The 17,158-nt window shown below is 41.7% G+C and overlaps 1 protein-coding gene across 1 annotated transcript; it reads right to left on the minus strand.

Annotated features, from left to right (window-relative positions):
• Positions 1-722: 722 nt before the first annotated feature.
• LOC123442331 lies at positions 723-3,974 on the minus strand (the record flags this gene model as incomplete). The annotated part of the gene is made up of 4 exons (XM_045118337.1): positions 2,939-3,974; positions 2,277-2,836; positions 1,420-2,165; positions 723-1,293 (listed from the first exon to the last, which is right to left on the minus strand). Coding segments are annotated over exons 1-4 (2,913 nt in total), but the record flags the coding sequence as incomplete, so codon positions are not given.
• Positions 3,975-17,158: the final 13,184 nt, after the last annotated feature.

The following is a 17,158-nucleotide window of genomic DNA, read 5'->3' on the forward strand; positions in this document are numbered from 1 at the left end:
AGGCACGCGCGGGAAGGCGAGAAGTTGGCGACCCCGGGAGGTATAGGGCCTTTAGCACCGGTCTGTGTTAGCAACCGGTGCTAAAGGGTCTTTAGCACCGGTTGCTAACAAAGACCGGTGCTAAAGGGTCCAAATTCGGGCGCGAACAGAACCCACGTTTAGGACTGGTTCTTGTTACAGACCGGTCCTAAAGGTAGCCTTTAGGACCGGTTGTTGTTACAGACCGGTCCTAAAGGTTTTTTTCCTTTTTCTTTTTTCCTTTTTTCTGTTTCCTGTTTTCTTTTTTTTTGTTTCCTTTTTCTTTTTCCTGTTTCTTCTTTTATTTTTCTTTTTTCTTTTTTCTGTTTCCTGTTTTCTTTTTATTTTTGTTTCCTTTTTCTTTTTCCTGTTTCTTTTTTTATTTTTCGTTTTTCCTTTTTCTTTTCCTGTTTTCTTTTTCTTTTTGTTTCCTTTTTCTTTTTTCTGTTTCTTCTTTTATTTTATTTTTTTGTTTTCCTTTTCTGTTTTGTTTTACATTTATTTACAAATTGTCAAAATGTCATTTTTACACTTAAAAAATAAAAAATGATATTTATCAAAATGATCAAATTTAGTGGAAACTGGTCAAATTTTTAATATTTATCAAAATGGTCAACACAATTACATAAAAGGTTTAATACATTATTACAAATCACCAACAACACCCCCTATCTATTTTTCTTCTTGCCTTTCTTCTGATTGCGCCGTAACCATGGACTATCTTCATCATTTAACGGGATGCTTGGATCATCTTTGACTTTGAAGGGAGGAATTTCATCAAATTTATTGTAATCTTCTGACATGTCTGTCTTGTCCTCGACTCCCACGATGTTTCTTTTCCCTGAAAGAACTATGTGGCTCCTTGGCTCATCGTCTGATGTATTCGCTTCCTTATCTTTTCTTTTTCTCGGTCTGCTAGACATGTCCTTCACATAGAAAACCTGAGCCACATCATTGGCTAGGACGAATTGATCATTGCCGTACCCAAGATTCTTCTGATCCACTGTTGTCATTCCGTACTTCGGGTCTACCTTCACGCCTGACAGGTTGAACCATTTGCACCAGAACAAAGGGACCTTAAAGGAAGGTCCGTAGTCAAGTTCCCATATCTGCTCTATGTAACCATAGTATGTGACTCTTTGCCCGTTGTCGTCTTTTGCATCAAACCGGACACCACTGTTTTGGTTGGTGCTCCTTTTATCTTGGTCTGCTGTGTAAAATGTGTTACCATTTATCTCGTACCCTTTAAAGGTCAATACAGTCGAAGATGGTTGCTTGGCCAACAAGTATAGCTCATCTTCAACAATGTTGTCATTAATGAGACGTCTTTGCAACCAACCGCCGAAAGTCTTCGCGTGTTCTTTAGCAATGAAATCTTCAGGTTGCTCCGGGTATTCCGAGCGTAAAATATCCTTGTGTTCCTGGATATATGGAGCCGCCAAGCTGGAATTAACTAGAACTGTGTAGTGTGCTTGAGTGAAAGATTGCTCGTCCATACATGTTGTTGATTTCTTTCCTAGCGTGCCTTTTCCACGCAGTCTCCCCTCATGGCGCGACTGAGGAACACCGATCGGGTTCAGGTCAGGAATAAAGTCAACACAAAACTCAATGACCTCCTCTGTTCCATAGCCCTTGACCATGCTTCCTTCTGGCCTAGCACGGTTTTTAACATAATTCTTCAAGACTCCCATGAACCTCTCAAAGGGGAACATATTGTGTAAGAATACAGGACTGAGAACGGAAATCTCTTGGACTAGGTGAACTATGAGGTGCGTCATAATATTGAAGAAGGTTGGTGGGAACACCAACTCGAAGCTGACAAGACATTGGACCACGTCCTTCTGTAAACTTGGTAGAGTTGCTGGATCGATTGCCTTCTGAGAAATTGCATTGAGGAATGCACATAGCTTCACAATGGGTACTCGCACGTTTTGTGGCAGAAGCCCCCTCAATGCAATCGGAAGTAACTGGGTCATGATCACGTGGCAGTCATGAGACTTTAGGTTTTGGAACTTTTTCTCTTCCAGGTTTAGTATTCCTTTTATGTTCGACGAGTAGCCAGACGGGACCTTGATACTACTCAGGACTTGGAAAAAGATCTCCTTCTCTTCCTTGGTAAGAGCGTAGCTGGCAGGACCTTTGAAATTCTCTCGATTCATCAGGTCGTCTCGTTCGTGCATACGTTTGTGGTGCAGCCGTGCTTTTGGTGTATCTCTCGACTTCTTCCCATGCACGCCCAATAAGTTTAGCAGGTTCACGCAAATATTTTTCGTCACGTGCATCACGTCGATCGCAGAGCGAACCTCTAGGAATTTCCAATAGGGTAGTTCCCAGAATATAGATTTCTTCTTCCACATGGCTACGTGGTTGTCGGCGTCATTCGAAACAGATTGTGCGCCAGGACCCTTACCAAAGATTACTTTTATATCTTTGACCATGTCATATATATCAGTACCTTTAGGGAGGGTTGGCTTCCTCCGTGTATCTGCCTCGCCTTTGAAATGCTTTCCTTTCTTTCTTACGGGATGCCTGTCTGGAAGAAATCGACGATGCCCCGGGTACACATTCTTGCCTATATGTATACTTTCAGTCTCGCCTAAACAGTGTGTGCATGCGCTGTATCCCTTGTTTGACTGTCCTGAGATGTTACTAAGAGCGGGCCAATCATTGATGGTTACAAACAGCAACCCTCGTAGGTCAAATTCCTCCTGTTTGTACTCGTCCCACACACGTACACCTTCGTCAGCCCATAACTCTAAAAGTTCATCAACCAGTGGCCTCAGGTACACATCAATGTTGTTGCCGGGTTGCGACGGGCCTGGGATAAGCACTGGCATCATAATGAACTTACGCTTCATGCATAACCAAGGAGGAAGGTTATAGATACATAGAGTCACGGGCCAGGTGCTATGACTGCTACTCTGCTCCCCAAACGGATTCAGGCCATTTGTACTTAGGCCAAACCTTAAGTTTCTTGGGTCACGTGCAAAGTCCTCGTACTTATCGTCGATGTTTCTCCACTGCGACCCATCAGCGGGTTGTCTCAGCATATCGTCTTCCTTACGGTCTTCTTTGTGCCATCGCAGCAACTTGGCATGCTCTTTGTTTCGGAACAAACGTTTCAACCGTGGTATTATAGGAGCATGCCACATCACCTTGGCAGGAACCCTCTTCCTGGGGCAGTCGTCGCCCTCAACATCACCAGGGTCATCTCGCCTGATCTTATACCGAAATGCACCGCATACCGGGCAGGCATTTAAATTCTCGTGCTGACCGCGGTAGAGGATGCAGTCATTGATGCATGCATGTATCTTATGCACTTCCAATCCTAGAGGGCAGACAACCTTCTTTGCTTCGTACGTACTGCAGGGCAGCACGTTATCTCTTGGAAGCATCTTTTTCATTATTTTCAGCAGCTTTTCAAATCCCTTGTCAGATATTCCATTCTCTGCCTTCCATTGCAGCAATTCCAGGGTGGTGCCCAGCTTTTTCTGGCCATTTTCGCAATTTGGGTACAACAATTTTTTGTGATCTTCTAACATGCGCTCCAACTTCAACCTCTCGTTTTCACTTCCGCAGTTTATCTGTTCTTCACGAATGACCTGACGAAGATCATCATCAGACTCATCAACAATGTCCTCAAGTTCAGGCTCGTCTTCCCCCATTTCAGTATCACCGTGTTCACCGAACATAGGATAGTTATCATTATCCTCTTCTTCTTCATTGTCTTCCATTACAACCCCTCTTTCTCCGTGCTTCGTCCAACAAAAATAACTGGGCATGAAGCCTTCTTGCAACAGGTGGGTGTGTATGGTTCTTGAGTTAGGGAAATTCCTCTTATTCTGGCATTTTTTACATGGACAAAAAATAAATCCATTCTGCTTGTTTTTCTCAGCCACATTGAGAAAACTATGCATGCCATTAAGGAATTCGGGACGACGTCGATCACTGTACATCCATTGCCGGTTTATCTGCATTATATAAATTTATCAAAAACCATTATGCTAAATCATCATGACTAAATTAATTAATTAATATAAAAAGTTCATCACACGTTAAAACCAAAGTAGCGTAGTGACCATACATATATAGTTCTCATAAAAACACACACTGAAACCAACCATAAAAACTCTCTCTAATTAATGCATTTAAAAACAACAACAAATGCGATCAAAATCGCAACAAAGGTAACAATTGACCCGACGGCATAATGATACCAAGCCTCTTTACTAATTGCATATTTTCTAATCTTTCTAATCTTCAGACGCATTGCGTCCATCTCGCTCTTGTGACCATCGACGACACCGGCAAGAACCTTTTCCAAGGTCATCTTCTCTCTTTCAGTTTTTTCCAACCTTTCTTCAGTTTTTTTCAATCTTTCTTTCAGGGCAACATTTTCTTGTTCAACTAAGTGTAACTTCTCACCAATAGGGTCGATTGGCATTTCCGGTTCCACTACCTCCTAGATAAAAATATCTATGTCAAGTTGGTCGGCGTAATTAATTGTCATATAATCAGGAAATGAAAATATGTAGTTATAAAAGATAATATACCACATCCGAATCATAGACTGGACGAGGGCCAACGGGGACGGATATCAAAACCATGGCGCTATACATATAAAAAAAATCTTACACAATAAGAAAATTATATACAAGTAAATATGTAAATCATACAAATCAAAATTTGTTTTGGTAAATAAAAACAATAGGCTTACCAAGGTTGTGTCGGTGACGGGGCGATCGACGGCGGTGAGGAAGGGGACAAGGCGCGCGACACTAAAAAAAACCACGAATCATAATTAAATTTGAGCTCAAATTGCATATGTATACATAACAAATGATGAACTCTCTCTAGCTTAGGCATTTCATCAAACACCTAGCTAGCACAACAAAAATGAAATGAGCAAGAAAACGAGCAAAACTTGCAATGCCGGAAGAGGGAATGTTGATGCTAACCGTAGGACCGATGGGTGCCAACAATCTTGACAAATGGTGGAGAAAAATGGGGATGGATTAGAGCTCCCAAGAGGAAGGAGAGAGCAAAAATGGATTTGAGCTCGAGCTAGAAAAAAGGGGTGGAATATAGGGTGCTCAGGGAGGAAGGAGAGGAGGGCTTTAGGACCGGTTTGTGTCAAAAACCGGTGCTAAAGGGTCTGACAGCGGGGCCCTGCAGTTGCTGCAAAAATGAGAAAACCTTTAGAACCGGTTTGTGATACAAACCGGTTCTAAAGGGTCTGTCCACTGGGCCCCCCTCCCTGCAGCAAACGGTCCAAAAACCTTTAGGACCGGTTTGTGTTACAAACCGGTCCTAAAGGCCTTCCGGCCATTTGCTGCAGGGAGGGGGCCCAGCGGACAGACCCTTTAGAACCGGTTTATATCCAATCCGGGTCAAATGTTGTTGGCTCAGTGCCCTGTTTTCTACTAGTGTAAACACTCATGTCATATATTTTTGTACGTAACCATCGTACTTCAGTTCAACTTCTCTTGACCTTTTGAATGCAAATTCAATTCATACTTCAATTCGCTATAACTTGCGTTGTAGTGCTCCATTTCAAGAAATTCTTTCTACAAATAAATTCGTATGTCTTATACTATTTGTCAAATAACATTCATGTTGTTCTCCCAATATTTTTTTATCATCTCCCATAGTATATGCAAGTCGAGATTATATAGCAATAGTTCATCGTCCATTAACTCTTTTGATCTCATTCATGCACCTTCACTTTACAACACACTTAGGACCTTCTTATTAAACCTTAGTACGTTGTTATTTTGCACCAAGACATGCTTTGTTCTTATGTTCTCTTGGTTCTTCCTTTTTGGCATGAATGTTTATTGAATGCTATTTGTTTACGATAGATTGCTCGGAGAGTGACGAGTAGTCTATCAAATTATTTTCTCGAGGAATTCTTCTTCGTCAACATCACAGGCAAGTCACTTTGATCATACTTTCACCTATGTTTTATGCATTGTAGTTCTACCATCCTATGCCCAATTGCATGCTGCCTAGGTACTTGGAAACTATATTCTAGTTGTAGTATCATGTGGTAGGAACACAACAACCCCGATACTTGGCCCCGGGACGACAATTTCTTAATGCTATGCTTGAGTAGACGGGTTATCGGTTGAGTGTATACCATGAGTGATGCGAGATTGATATAATAATCAAGACCGGACTAAGACAAGACTTTCAAGACCTCGGACGCAATGCAACACTGGGTGAAGGACAGTTGACCGGCTCCCTGGAAAACCCAGTGGATGCCCGGGATGCTGGAGAGGCCATGTCATCGTGCGAAAAGCTTCACCCAGGCTCAAAGAGACGGATGGATATTTTCAAGACCCAAGGCTTACCTGCACAGCCACAAGTCATTATGGGCTCTGGCTTGGTTGGACAACGCGGCGACTCTGGACAGGCGGTGCTAGCAGATGTAGACGAACGGTAGGAATGGATGGGCACCGACAGGGATTCAGAGGGACCCGTTGAAAGACCATGTTTTGATCATCCGGTCTTCAAACACCTTGAAGTGCGAGGACAAACCCGGAGGCGATCAAATCTTGTGGGGAACGTGTGCAAAACTCTGCAGAGTACTCAAACCTAATCGATTAGCCGTGTCCACGGTCATGGACAACTTGAGCCAAAGGAACTGAAGTTATCTGGATTTCTCAACACCATTAAATGTATTTGATGAGGGTAATTATTGACAACTCGGGTACGAGAACTGGTTGGCGGAACCATATCGTTAACAACAAACCTTGTAGTAACATTTTGCTTTCAACCCCTCTTGTTGTAGGATAAAACTGGCTTTATGCGAAACTTAGCTCCACCAACCAAATATGCATGTAGAGATAGTTGATTATTACTTTACCCCCCTCTCTTATGTGACTTGCCGGCATATTCAATATGCTGACCTACATGGCTGCAACGTCTTATGTTGCAGATATTTTTTCTTCGACGAGTAAGAGTACGATTTAGGGTTACGGTCTACACTCAACTTGCCGTTGGTGTTTATTGGGACTCCACTCCCTTGACCGCTTGTGCTGAGATAATTAAGGTATATATCAGTTTTACGCTATTTTACATGTGATTGCACTTTGATATATACATTGATGTACTGTGTGTACCAGCATACTGATCCAGGGATGGCACAGAAACACAGAGGCTTGACTCGTCTTGAGTCGGGTCGCTACAGAGATGGTATCAGAGCACATGTTGACTGTAGGACGTGACCCTAGAAACTGGAAATTTCTTAGGATAGGATCTCTCAAAAAAATCTTATTTTCGAGAACACCTTTACTTCTCATCTCTTCTGACTTCATCAAATGTTCTCCCTCACCTCCAATAGTTAGACAATCCCCTTACCCCTTCGACCTCAAGAAGAATCAACGGAGTTCTACTTCAAAGTAAAGAGGATTTCATCATGCAATTGAAGCTACACCAACAGAGGACTCTCAAGACCCGAAGAACTCGAAGACCCTGAAGTGTTCGAATAATTATATGACCATTAGAAGTCCAAACCCCTTTTATATACCCACGTTAGATACGATGAATTGTGAGCCGCCATTGGTGTGTGTTTTCCGACGGCCACAACAAAAATCTATTCTCAAAAATATTGTTTGTATTGCGTGTATCTCCCTCCCTCTCTTACCCGTCTCATCCCCAAAACCTCAACCCTACCAGATGGAGTATGAAGCTGGACTTGTAGTCTCTGGACCAATGACCCAACTGGAAGCTGAGATATGGATTCAGAACATGGAGAACCACTTCGGGAGCAACTTGGTCTCAAGAAAGAATGAAGTGGAACACGCTCTCCAGTACTTTACCCAAAGTGCTGCTATCTGGTGGAAAATGCACCACGCCATACAAGGATTTAGTGGAGCAAAAAGTTGGGGCGAATTCAAGAACACTTTGTTAAGATCCCGTCTCATTCAGAAGAAGAAGCCTTGTGCATGCAAGATCTGTGGAGAAATAGGACACACCCAGGAAGAACACACGGATGGATGCACTCATTGTGAAGAAAATCACCCAGCTGAGGAGTGCCCAACTAGTCAAGTGACTTGTTTCTTGTGTGAAGGAACCACCCACTACCCAGCTCAGTGTCACATTTACCCCAAGGTGCAACAAGTTGTCAAGCAGCAGAAAGATGCAGTGAAGGAAACACTCAAGAAGAAGATTCTAGAAGAGCCGGTGATGAACGAAACTATTGAAGACCCAGATGGACAAGGTCTGACCAGATTTTTCTCCAATGCATGCTACTCATGTGGAGAAGAAGGACATTATTCACAGGATTGCAAGAAGAGAAGCCAAGAGTATCCGGGATACTTCCCATCGGAAGAAGTGGAGTTTGATCCACTTGAAATGGAAGAACTGGCCAAAAAGGAGTCCGGAAAGAAGAAAAAGTACCTTCGGAAGAACCAAATCTCTGCAGACATAGACCTGAGTCATGTCAGATGTTACAAGTGTATGAAATTTGGCCACCACAAATACATGTGCTCAGGACGGAAGCCGGAAACCCAAGGAGTGAAAGCTAAGAAGCCTCGAGACTTGTCAGAACTCATATGCTTTCGTTGCAAGGAAGCAGGACATTTTGCTAGCGATTGTCCGCAAAGGAAGAAAGCTAGAATGGAGTAATTAAGTTTTGACCATGGCAATAAGTGTAATCTGAAGCACTCTTGTTTTTCATGAGATCATGGAGTGAAATTTTTGTAATAGAAGTCCGTGAGATTGTAATAACATCATGGATAAATGGAAATTATTGTCTCTTGATGGTCTGTGTTGAAACTGTATGCGTTGTCTCTCTTCGAGCAAAGATCTCTGAACATTATGAGGATATGTGAAAATATGGTTTATGCAGGCATGAGTATAATTCATTTAAGTGTGGTAGTAATCGGTAAACCCCACAGGATCCACTGAGTAGGAATGTACCATAACTACCAAGGAGACACATACATTCCTCTGAGTACCTATTTACTGAGACATGCAGATGACAACTCTCTACGAGTCATTCCTCAAGGGCCCAGAAACGATCATGACCCTGACAAGTGATCACGATTACCCGAAAATCCTGAAGGACATGAAGAAGCACATTCATCTTGAAGGAGATGCAGTCTACAAAGGCTACCCATTTGTGGAAAATGGAGCGGAAGTTTGGTACGTGGAAGTACACCTCCACCATGTGAAAAGAGTTTGTCCAAAGACTATGGGGCAATACTTTTTCATTTCACGTGTACCACGAGCAACCTTCTTTGATGCCGTTCGTGAAGCTGCCATGGAAGCCATACGTCAGATCGGAGAAATACTTGAAGCAAGACTTTGTCATACCCAGGAATACCTGAGTGAAGTACATGCGGAGATGATGGAGACGAAGCTAATAACCACCATGATGAAGCAAAAGATGGATGATTTCAAGGAGCACCGCGAAAATTCTGAGTGGAACTAAGTACCTTCAAGAGAGATAGATGAATAAAGTTGGCAGAAATGCTTGACCATACCGAACAATGTGGATGGCAGCATTTGTAATAGAGTACGATTCAGGGTTACGGTCTACACTCAACTTGTCGTTGGTGTTTATTGGGATTCCACTCCCTTGACCGCTTCCGCTGAGATATTTAAGGTATATATCAGTTTTACACTATTTACATGTGATTGCACTTTGATATATACATTGATGTACTGTGTGTGCCAGCATACTGATCCAGGGATGGCATAGAAACACACAGGCTTGACTCGTTTTGAGTCGGGTCGCTACAGACTTTGGAATTGGAGTTTTTGAGGATAAATTAAGGATGTAATAAAGGATTGATTATGAAATGGATATGATTTATGGAAAGAAGCTATGATGGATCAGCAAAGTTTTCTTAGGAGCATACGAAAACCTGAGAGTTGTGAAGATACGATAGATGTTTCGTTCAGCTTGCAGAACCAATGGATTATCCGAACTTCGTTCGTGGACAAGAGAAATTTCTGCAATGCTTGTGAGGATGCCCAAGTGTTAGAATGCGAGATTCGCTAAACCTTATACAGAGAAATGATTTGGGTGCGGAATGGATTGATCACCATGACGACTTACTCTTATCATTTATCTTGCTATTCAGAATGGTAAATCTGAGAGACTTACCCATAGTGAGAGACGACGTTCTTTGAAGCTTTTGTTTAAGCCTTAGAATGGTATGATGAACGCCCCAGGTACATGGCACTTGTTGTCACGCGTAGGAAATTTTACGGTGAGGATGAAGACAAGACCCCTCTCTCTGCAGGGTAACCACAAATGGTAGACCACCATGAGAACCATCGATATGTTATTTAGAATTGACCACGAGACTGTCAGTTCAGAAGACCCACTGATGGAAGAAGCTTATATCAACGAGAGAGCACCACCAAAGGATTTAATATGAAGACTATGCGATGTCAGTTGCCAAAACCCCAGAGGATCGTTAAAGCATTTTGAGGGACCAGTACCTCTCATTTTAAGTGTGGTAGCATCCCACCTTGCCGGAGATTGGATTTGTTAGAAGACCCCCAAACCCTAACCTTTTTTCTAGCCTCTTCGAATCTCGAGGACGAGATTCATTTTAAGTGTGGTAGTTTGTAACATCCCAAAATTATAAATTTTGGAATGTTAATATAATTATTAGATTGATTGTTTGTTTGTTTGCTGAGTGATTGAAACTTGTGTGAAATTTGAAACTTCTCAAAAAAAAATGAGAGGGAATAAAATGACTTTCCCAAAATTTTCTATTTTGAATCCCTTTTCAATTTTGAGTTTGAATATTTTCAAAACTCTTTAATTAAAAAAAAATCAAATGAGAGGAGGAAAATGACCCTCCAAAATCAGAGGCTATGTCTTGATTCAAATTTTAAGTATTTGCAATTTATTCGAAATTCAAATTCCTTTTCATTTTAAAGTTATTGCAAAAAAATAATTTTTTTAAAAAAGTATTTTTTTGGTTTTTAAAATATGTTCATGTTTTAGAAAATGTTATTCTGAAAATTTTGATATATAATATGTCTATATAAAATGTTCTCTCTTTTTTATTTATACGTTTTCTTCTTTGTTTTTTTTTTAAAAAAAATTGTTCGTTCGAAAAAAAAGGCCATGGCCGGCCGTGTGCATGCATGTTGGCCGTTCAGCCCATGCGGCACTTATTCTTTTTCTTTTCTATTTCCTCCTCTTTACGTATATGTTTAGTCCCACATTGCCTATCTATGGACCATTAGACCTCCCTTCCACCTATAAATATAGACCCATAGGAGCATCCAAAAATCATCTATTTCGGGTTAAATCAATCTTTTGGTTTAACTAGATTTATTAAATAAAAATATTCTTTTCTCTTCGGCGGGATTTCTCGAAGTCGTCTCCTCATTGGAATCAATTCTTACTCTGCATTCTAAAGGTATTTCTCTTCGTATTTTTTTTATACTCCCGTAGTTTATTATTTCTAGACTAGTATTCCTACACCAGTATACGGTAGAGTAATTAGATATATTATTTAGTCTTCGTATTTACACATTAGTACTAGAATTCTTTTAGACATAGCACTTTTCTTCCGTAAAACAGCTTGGTCCTGATTTTTCAAATAGCCATAACTTTTTACTCGTATATCCGAATTAGATGAAACCAACATCTAGAGTTTCGTCTTGATCCCACCTATCCTGTGAACCTATCATATCAACTTTTTGAAAATTTGAAATTTCGAAATTTGTTCATATTCATATTCAAACTTCTTTTGATCATATCTTTTTATCCGTAGCTCCGTTTTAGATGAATCCAATTGCGTCGGATTCGTATCAAAGTAATCTTTCCGTTTGTATCATTAGTTTTAACTTTTCAACTTATAATTTTGATCAAATCAGATTTATCTATTAGTGCCCAAAAGTGTTCACATCGTTCTAAGCCGATTCAATGTTATATTCAAATATTTCTATCTTTTGATCCGCTATTTCAAATCTAGTAATTCTTTTTTCTACACGCTCATATTGATCTCCTATATCCAGTAGCATCATTAGTTTCGACCTTTGAACCTTACAAATTTGAGCGATTCAAATTTGTATTCGAACATTCATTTGATCTTATCTTGCAAATCGTACACATTTTCAATTGATTCCTTTTACCCCTAAACACTCATGTCATATATTTTTGTACGTAACCATCGTACTTCAGTTCAACTTCTCTTGACCTTTTGAATGCAAATTCAATTCATACTTCAATTCACTATAACTTGCGTTGTAGTGCTCCATTTCAAGAAATTCTTTCTACAAATAAATTCGTATGTCTTATACTATTAGTCAAATAACATTCATGTTGTTCTCCCAATATTTTTTTATCATCTCCCATAGTATATGCAAGTCGAGATTATATAGCAATAGTTCATCGTCCATTAACTCTTTTGATCTCATTCATGCACCTTCACTTTACAACACACTTAGGACCTTCTTATTAAACCTTAGTACGTTGTTATTTTGCACCAAGACATGCTTTGTTCTTATGTTCTCTTGGTTCTTCCTTTTTGGCATGAATGTTTATTGAATGCTATTTGTTTACGATAGATTGCTCGGAGAGTGACGAGTAGTCTATCAAATTATTTTCTCGAGGAATTCTTCTTCGTCAACATCACAGGCAAGTCACTTTGATCATACTTTCACCTATGTTTTATGCATTGTAGTTCTACCATCCTATGCCCAATTGCATGCTGCCTAGGTACTTGAAAACTATATTCTAGTTGTAGTATCATGTGGTAGGAACACAACAACCCCGATACTTGGCCCCGGGACGACAATTTCTTAATGCTATGCTTGAGTAGACGGGTTATCGGTTGAGTGTATACCACGAATGCGAGATTGATATAATAATCAAGACCGGACTAAGACAAGACTTTCAAGACCTCGGACGCAATGCAACACTGGGTGAAGGACGGTTGACCGGCTCCCTGGAAAACCCAGTGGATGCCCGGGATGCTGGAGAGGCCATGTCATCCTGCGGAAAGCTTCACCCAGGCTCAAAGAGACGGATGGATATTTTCAAGACCCAAGGCTTACCTGCACAGCCACAAGTCATTATGGGCTCTGGCTTGGTTGGACAACGCGGCGACTCTGGACAGGCGGTGCTAGCAGATGTAGACGAACGGTAGGAATGGATGGGCACCGACAGGGATTCAGAGGGACCCGTTGAAAGACCATGTTTTGATCATCCGGTCTTCAAACACCCTGAAGTGCGAGGACAAACCTGGAGGCGATCAAATCTTGTGGGGAACGTGTGCAAAACTCTGCAGAGTACTCAAACCTAATCGATTAGCCGTGTCCACGGTCATGGACAACTTGAGCCAAAGGAACTGAAGTTATCTGGATTTCTCAACACCATTAAATGTATTTTATGAGGGTAATTATTGACAACTCGGGTACGAGAACTGGTTGGCGGAACCATATCGTTAACAACAAACCTTGTAGTAACATTTTGCTTTCAACCCCTCTTGTTGTAGGATAAAACTGGCTTTATGCGAAACTTAGCTCCACCGACCAAATATGCATGTAGAGATAGTTGATTATTACTTTACCCCCCTCTCTTATGTGACTTGCCAGCATATTCAATATGCTGACCTACACGGCTGCAACGTCTTATGTTGCAGATATTTTTTCTTCGACGAGTAAGAGTACGATTCAGGGTTACGGTCTACACTCAACTTGCCGTTGGTGTTTATTGGGACTCCACTCCCTTGACCGCTTGTGCTGAGATAATTAAGGTATATATCAGTTTTACGCTATTTTACATGTGATTGCACTTTGATATATACATTGATGTACTGTGTGTGCCAGCATACTGATCCAGGGATGGCACAGAAACACAGAGGCATTACTCGTCTTGAGTCGGGTCGCTACATGTAAGCAATGTGACTAAGTGTAAGTCACGGGATCTTGTATTACGGAACGAGTAAAGAGACTTGCCGGTAACGAGATTGAAATAGGTATGCGGATACCGACGATTGAATCTCGGGCAAGTAACATACCAAAAGACAAAGGGAATGACATACTGGATTATATGAATCCTTGACACTGAGGTTCAACCGATAAGATCTTCGGAGAATATGTAGGATCCAATATGGCCATCCAGGTCCCGCTATTGGATATTGGCTGAGGAGTACCTCGGGGCATGTCCACAAAGTTCTCGAACCCGCAGGGTCTGCACACTTAAGGTTCGCCGATGTTTTAGTATAGTTGAGTGCTATGTGTGGTTACCGAATGTTGTCCGGAGTCCCGGATGAGATCACGGACGTCACGAAGGTTTATGGAATGGTCCGGAGACGAAGATTGATATATAGGATGACTTCATTTGGTTACCGGAAGGTTTTCGGGCATTACCGGGATTGTACCCTGAGTGACGAATGGGTTCCGGATGTTCACCGGGAGGGGGGCAACCCACCCCGGGGAAGCCCAAAGGCCCTAGGGGTGGCGCACCAGCTCTTAGTGGGCTGGTAGGACAGCCCAAAGGGACCTATGTGCCAAGAAAGAAAAACCAAAGAAAGGAAAAAAAGGAAAGGTGGGAAGGAAGAGAAGGACTCCACTTTACAATCCTAGTTGGACTAGGATTGGAGTAGGACTCGTCCTCCTCCCTGGCCGAGGCACCCTTGAGGGCTTGGCCCTCAAGGCAAGCCTCCTCCCCCTCCCTCCTATATATAGTGTTGATTTAGGTCTGATTTGAGACAACTTTTGCCACGTGCAACTCAGATCTAGACACCATAGTTTTACATCTAGATCATATTTATGCGGAGCTCGGGTGGAGCCCTGCAGGAGTAGATCGTCATCACCATCGGAGCGTCGTCACGCTGCCGGAGAACTCATCTACTTCTCCGTCTTGCTTGCTGGATCAAGAAGGCCGAGATCATCGTCGACCTGTACGTGTGCTGAACGCGGAGGTGCCGTCCGTTCGGCACTAGATCGGAACGGATCGTGGGACGGATCACGCGACGGTTCGTGGGACGGTTCGTGGCGCTGATCAAGGAACGTGAAGATGTTCCACTACATCAGTCGCATTTCTTAATGCTTCTTTCTGTTCGATCTACAATGGTACGTAGATCCAAATCTCCTCTCGTAGATGGACATCACCATTATAGGTCTTCGTGTGCGTAGGAAATTTTTAGTTTCCCATGCAACGTTCTCCAACAACATCATGGGAGAGAGATGACCACATAGCTACACGTAAAAAACCTCAGCCCCGAGGAAGAATACTCACACATGGCCATGGTGAGCAAGAGGTTGATGGAGAGGTGCAACCCGGAGAGGAGACGGCTGCCGACGGCGGCCACGACCCTTGGGGTGGCGGCCCTTGGCCCCCCTTCTTCCTTAGAGATGGTGATGGTATGGAGGTGGTTCTCCACCCCAAGGCGGCTACCTGGGAGGAGGAAATCTCATAGCTCTTGGTGGCCCTCCAGAAATCAGGTTTTTCCTCTCCTTATATGAGTCGAGACGACCATCCTTGGCAGTGCGATGGATGCCTCTTTGATCCAAGGGCTCTTGGGAACATCTAGAACCTTCCTAGGAACCCCTCTCAGCCCTAATGAGGTCCCCAAGTCGTGGCTTGGACGAATCCATCTAATATGGTAAGAGTTGGACTCAATCACGTCACCGATTCACGTAATCCCGTAATCAGATATTTGTTATCCAGTAAAACGGGATTTCCTGGAGCGTCCGAACTCTAAATGGGACGAATTTTATGTCTAGAATTATCAGCATAAAATTCCCCACAACTTTGCATCTATTTTGTTTCCATTTGACATCATCTTCGAGGCAGAAAAACATGATCTCTAAAATGTGTAGGGGGGACAGATTTCAGGAAAGTTAGAGTTCCACTCCAACAAGGTTTGCTCTTCTATTTTTGATAGTTCCTACACATCAAAGTGTAAAACAAGAACATTGTGCACTTTTGCAACTATTAGTAGGTTAGTCCAAATAAATCATAAACTTAATATAATTTTTTTTATCAAAAGCATAGAAGTAGCATGAAACCATCGAAATTTATAGATACGTTTTGGACGTATCAACATCCCCAAGCTTAGTTCCTACTCGTCCTCGAGTCGGTGAAACGATAAAAACAAAATAATATTTGAGGTGACATGCTACCAACATAATCTTGATCATCATATTTGTAAAATCATTTGTAAGCTGAGATCATATCACTCTAAACATAGACATGATAGATATAATTCTAACAATGAAACTTAGCAACCATGTTGCAACATGAAAAGTAACACAAACAAAAGATCATGAATAATAATGCACTTGAAAGTTATACGTTTGTTTCGGGCATAAAGAAAACATAGCAAAGTGGTATTTCGCTTGTCCTTAAGAGTGGGGCAAAATATAAATGCCAGGACACCTGTGAAGTTCAAGTGGTGACTAGATACAAATAATTTGAGAACAAGTAATAACATAATCATGAATCAATCAATAATAATTTTTGGGACTATGCACATTATACTCAGAATGACAACTTTGCTCTCTTAATTGGTGCATAAAGTTAGAAGATGAAGACTCAACATAGAAGTAAAGGAAAGGCCCTTCGCAGAGGGAAGCAGGGATTACTCATGTGCTAGAGCTTTTAGAGATTTTTGAAATCAATAGGATTGTAAAACAACGTTTTGGGAGGTGCATAATTTGTCAATGAATGCTAGAAGATAGCCCAATACTTCTCATGCTGGACAAGTTTTGAGGAACGGCTCCCAAAGTGGGGACGATCACATCCCCTTAGTCTCCTTTTTATCACTATTCTGATTTCTCATGAACAAAGCGTGAAGGAGGTTTTTTTGTTGCTATTATCTTTTATGAGTTGGGCGCACTCATGCCACTCCCTCCTCGTATTAGGGGTTCGCATATTAGATATGCAAACCCAAGATAAAGCTTGTCAAGTATGAGAAGATCATGAATTATCTACTACTTCCTCATGAGCTAAAACAGAGGCACAAAACAGGAATAATTTTGAAAGTTTTAAAGGTAGCACATGAGAAATTTACTTGGAGTGGCGGTTAAGTACCACATGTAGGTAGGTATGGTGGACAAATTTGGCAAACTTTGTTTTTTTGGAGTTGGATACACGAGTAAAGTTCATACTCAATACAGGTGGAGGCTAGCAAAAGACTGAGAGCGACCAACT

The sequence above is a fragment of the Hordeum vulgare genome, chromosome 3H, assembly GCF_904849725.1.
Source record: "Hordeum vulgare subsp. vulgare chromosome 3H, MorexV3_pseudomolecules_assembly, whole genome shotgun sequence".
NCBI classification, from domain to species: domain Eukaryota; kingdom Viridiplantae; phylum Streptophyta; class Magnoliopsida; order Poales; family Poaceae; genus Hordeum; species Hordeum vulgare.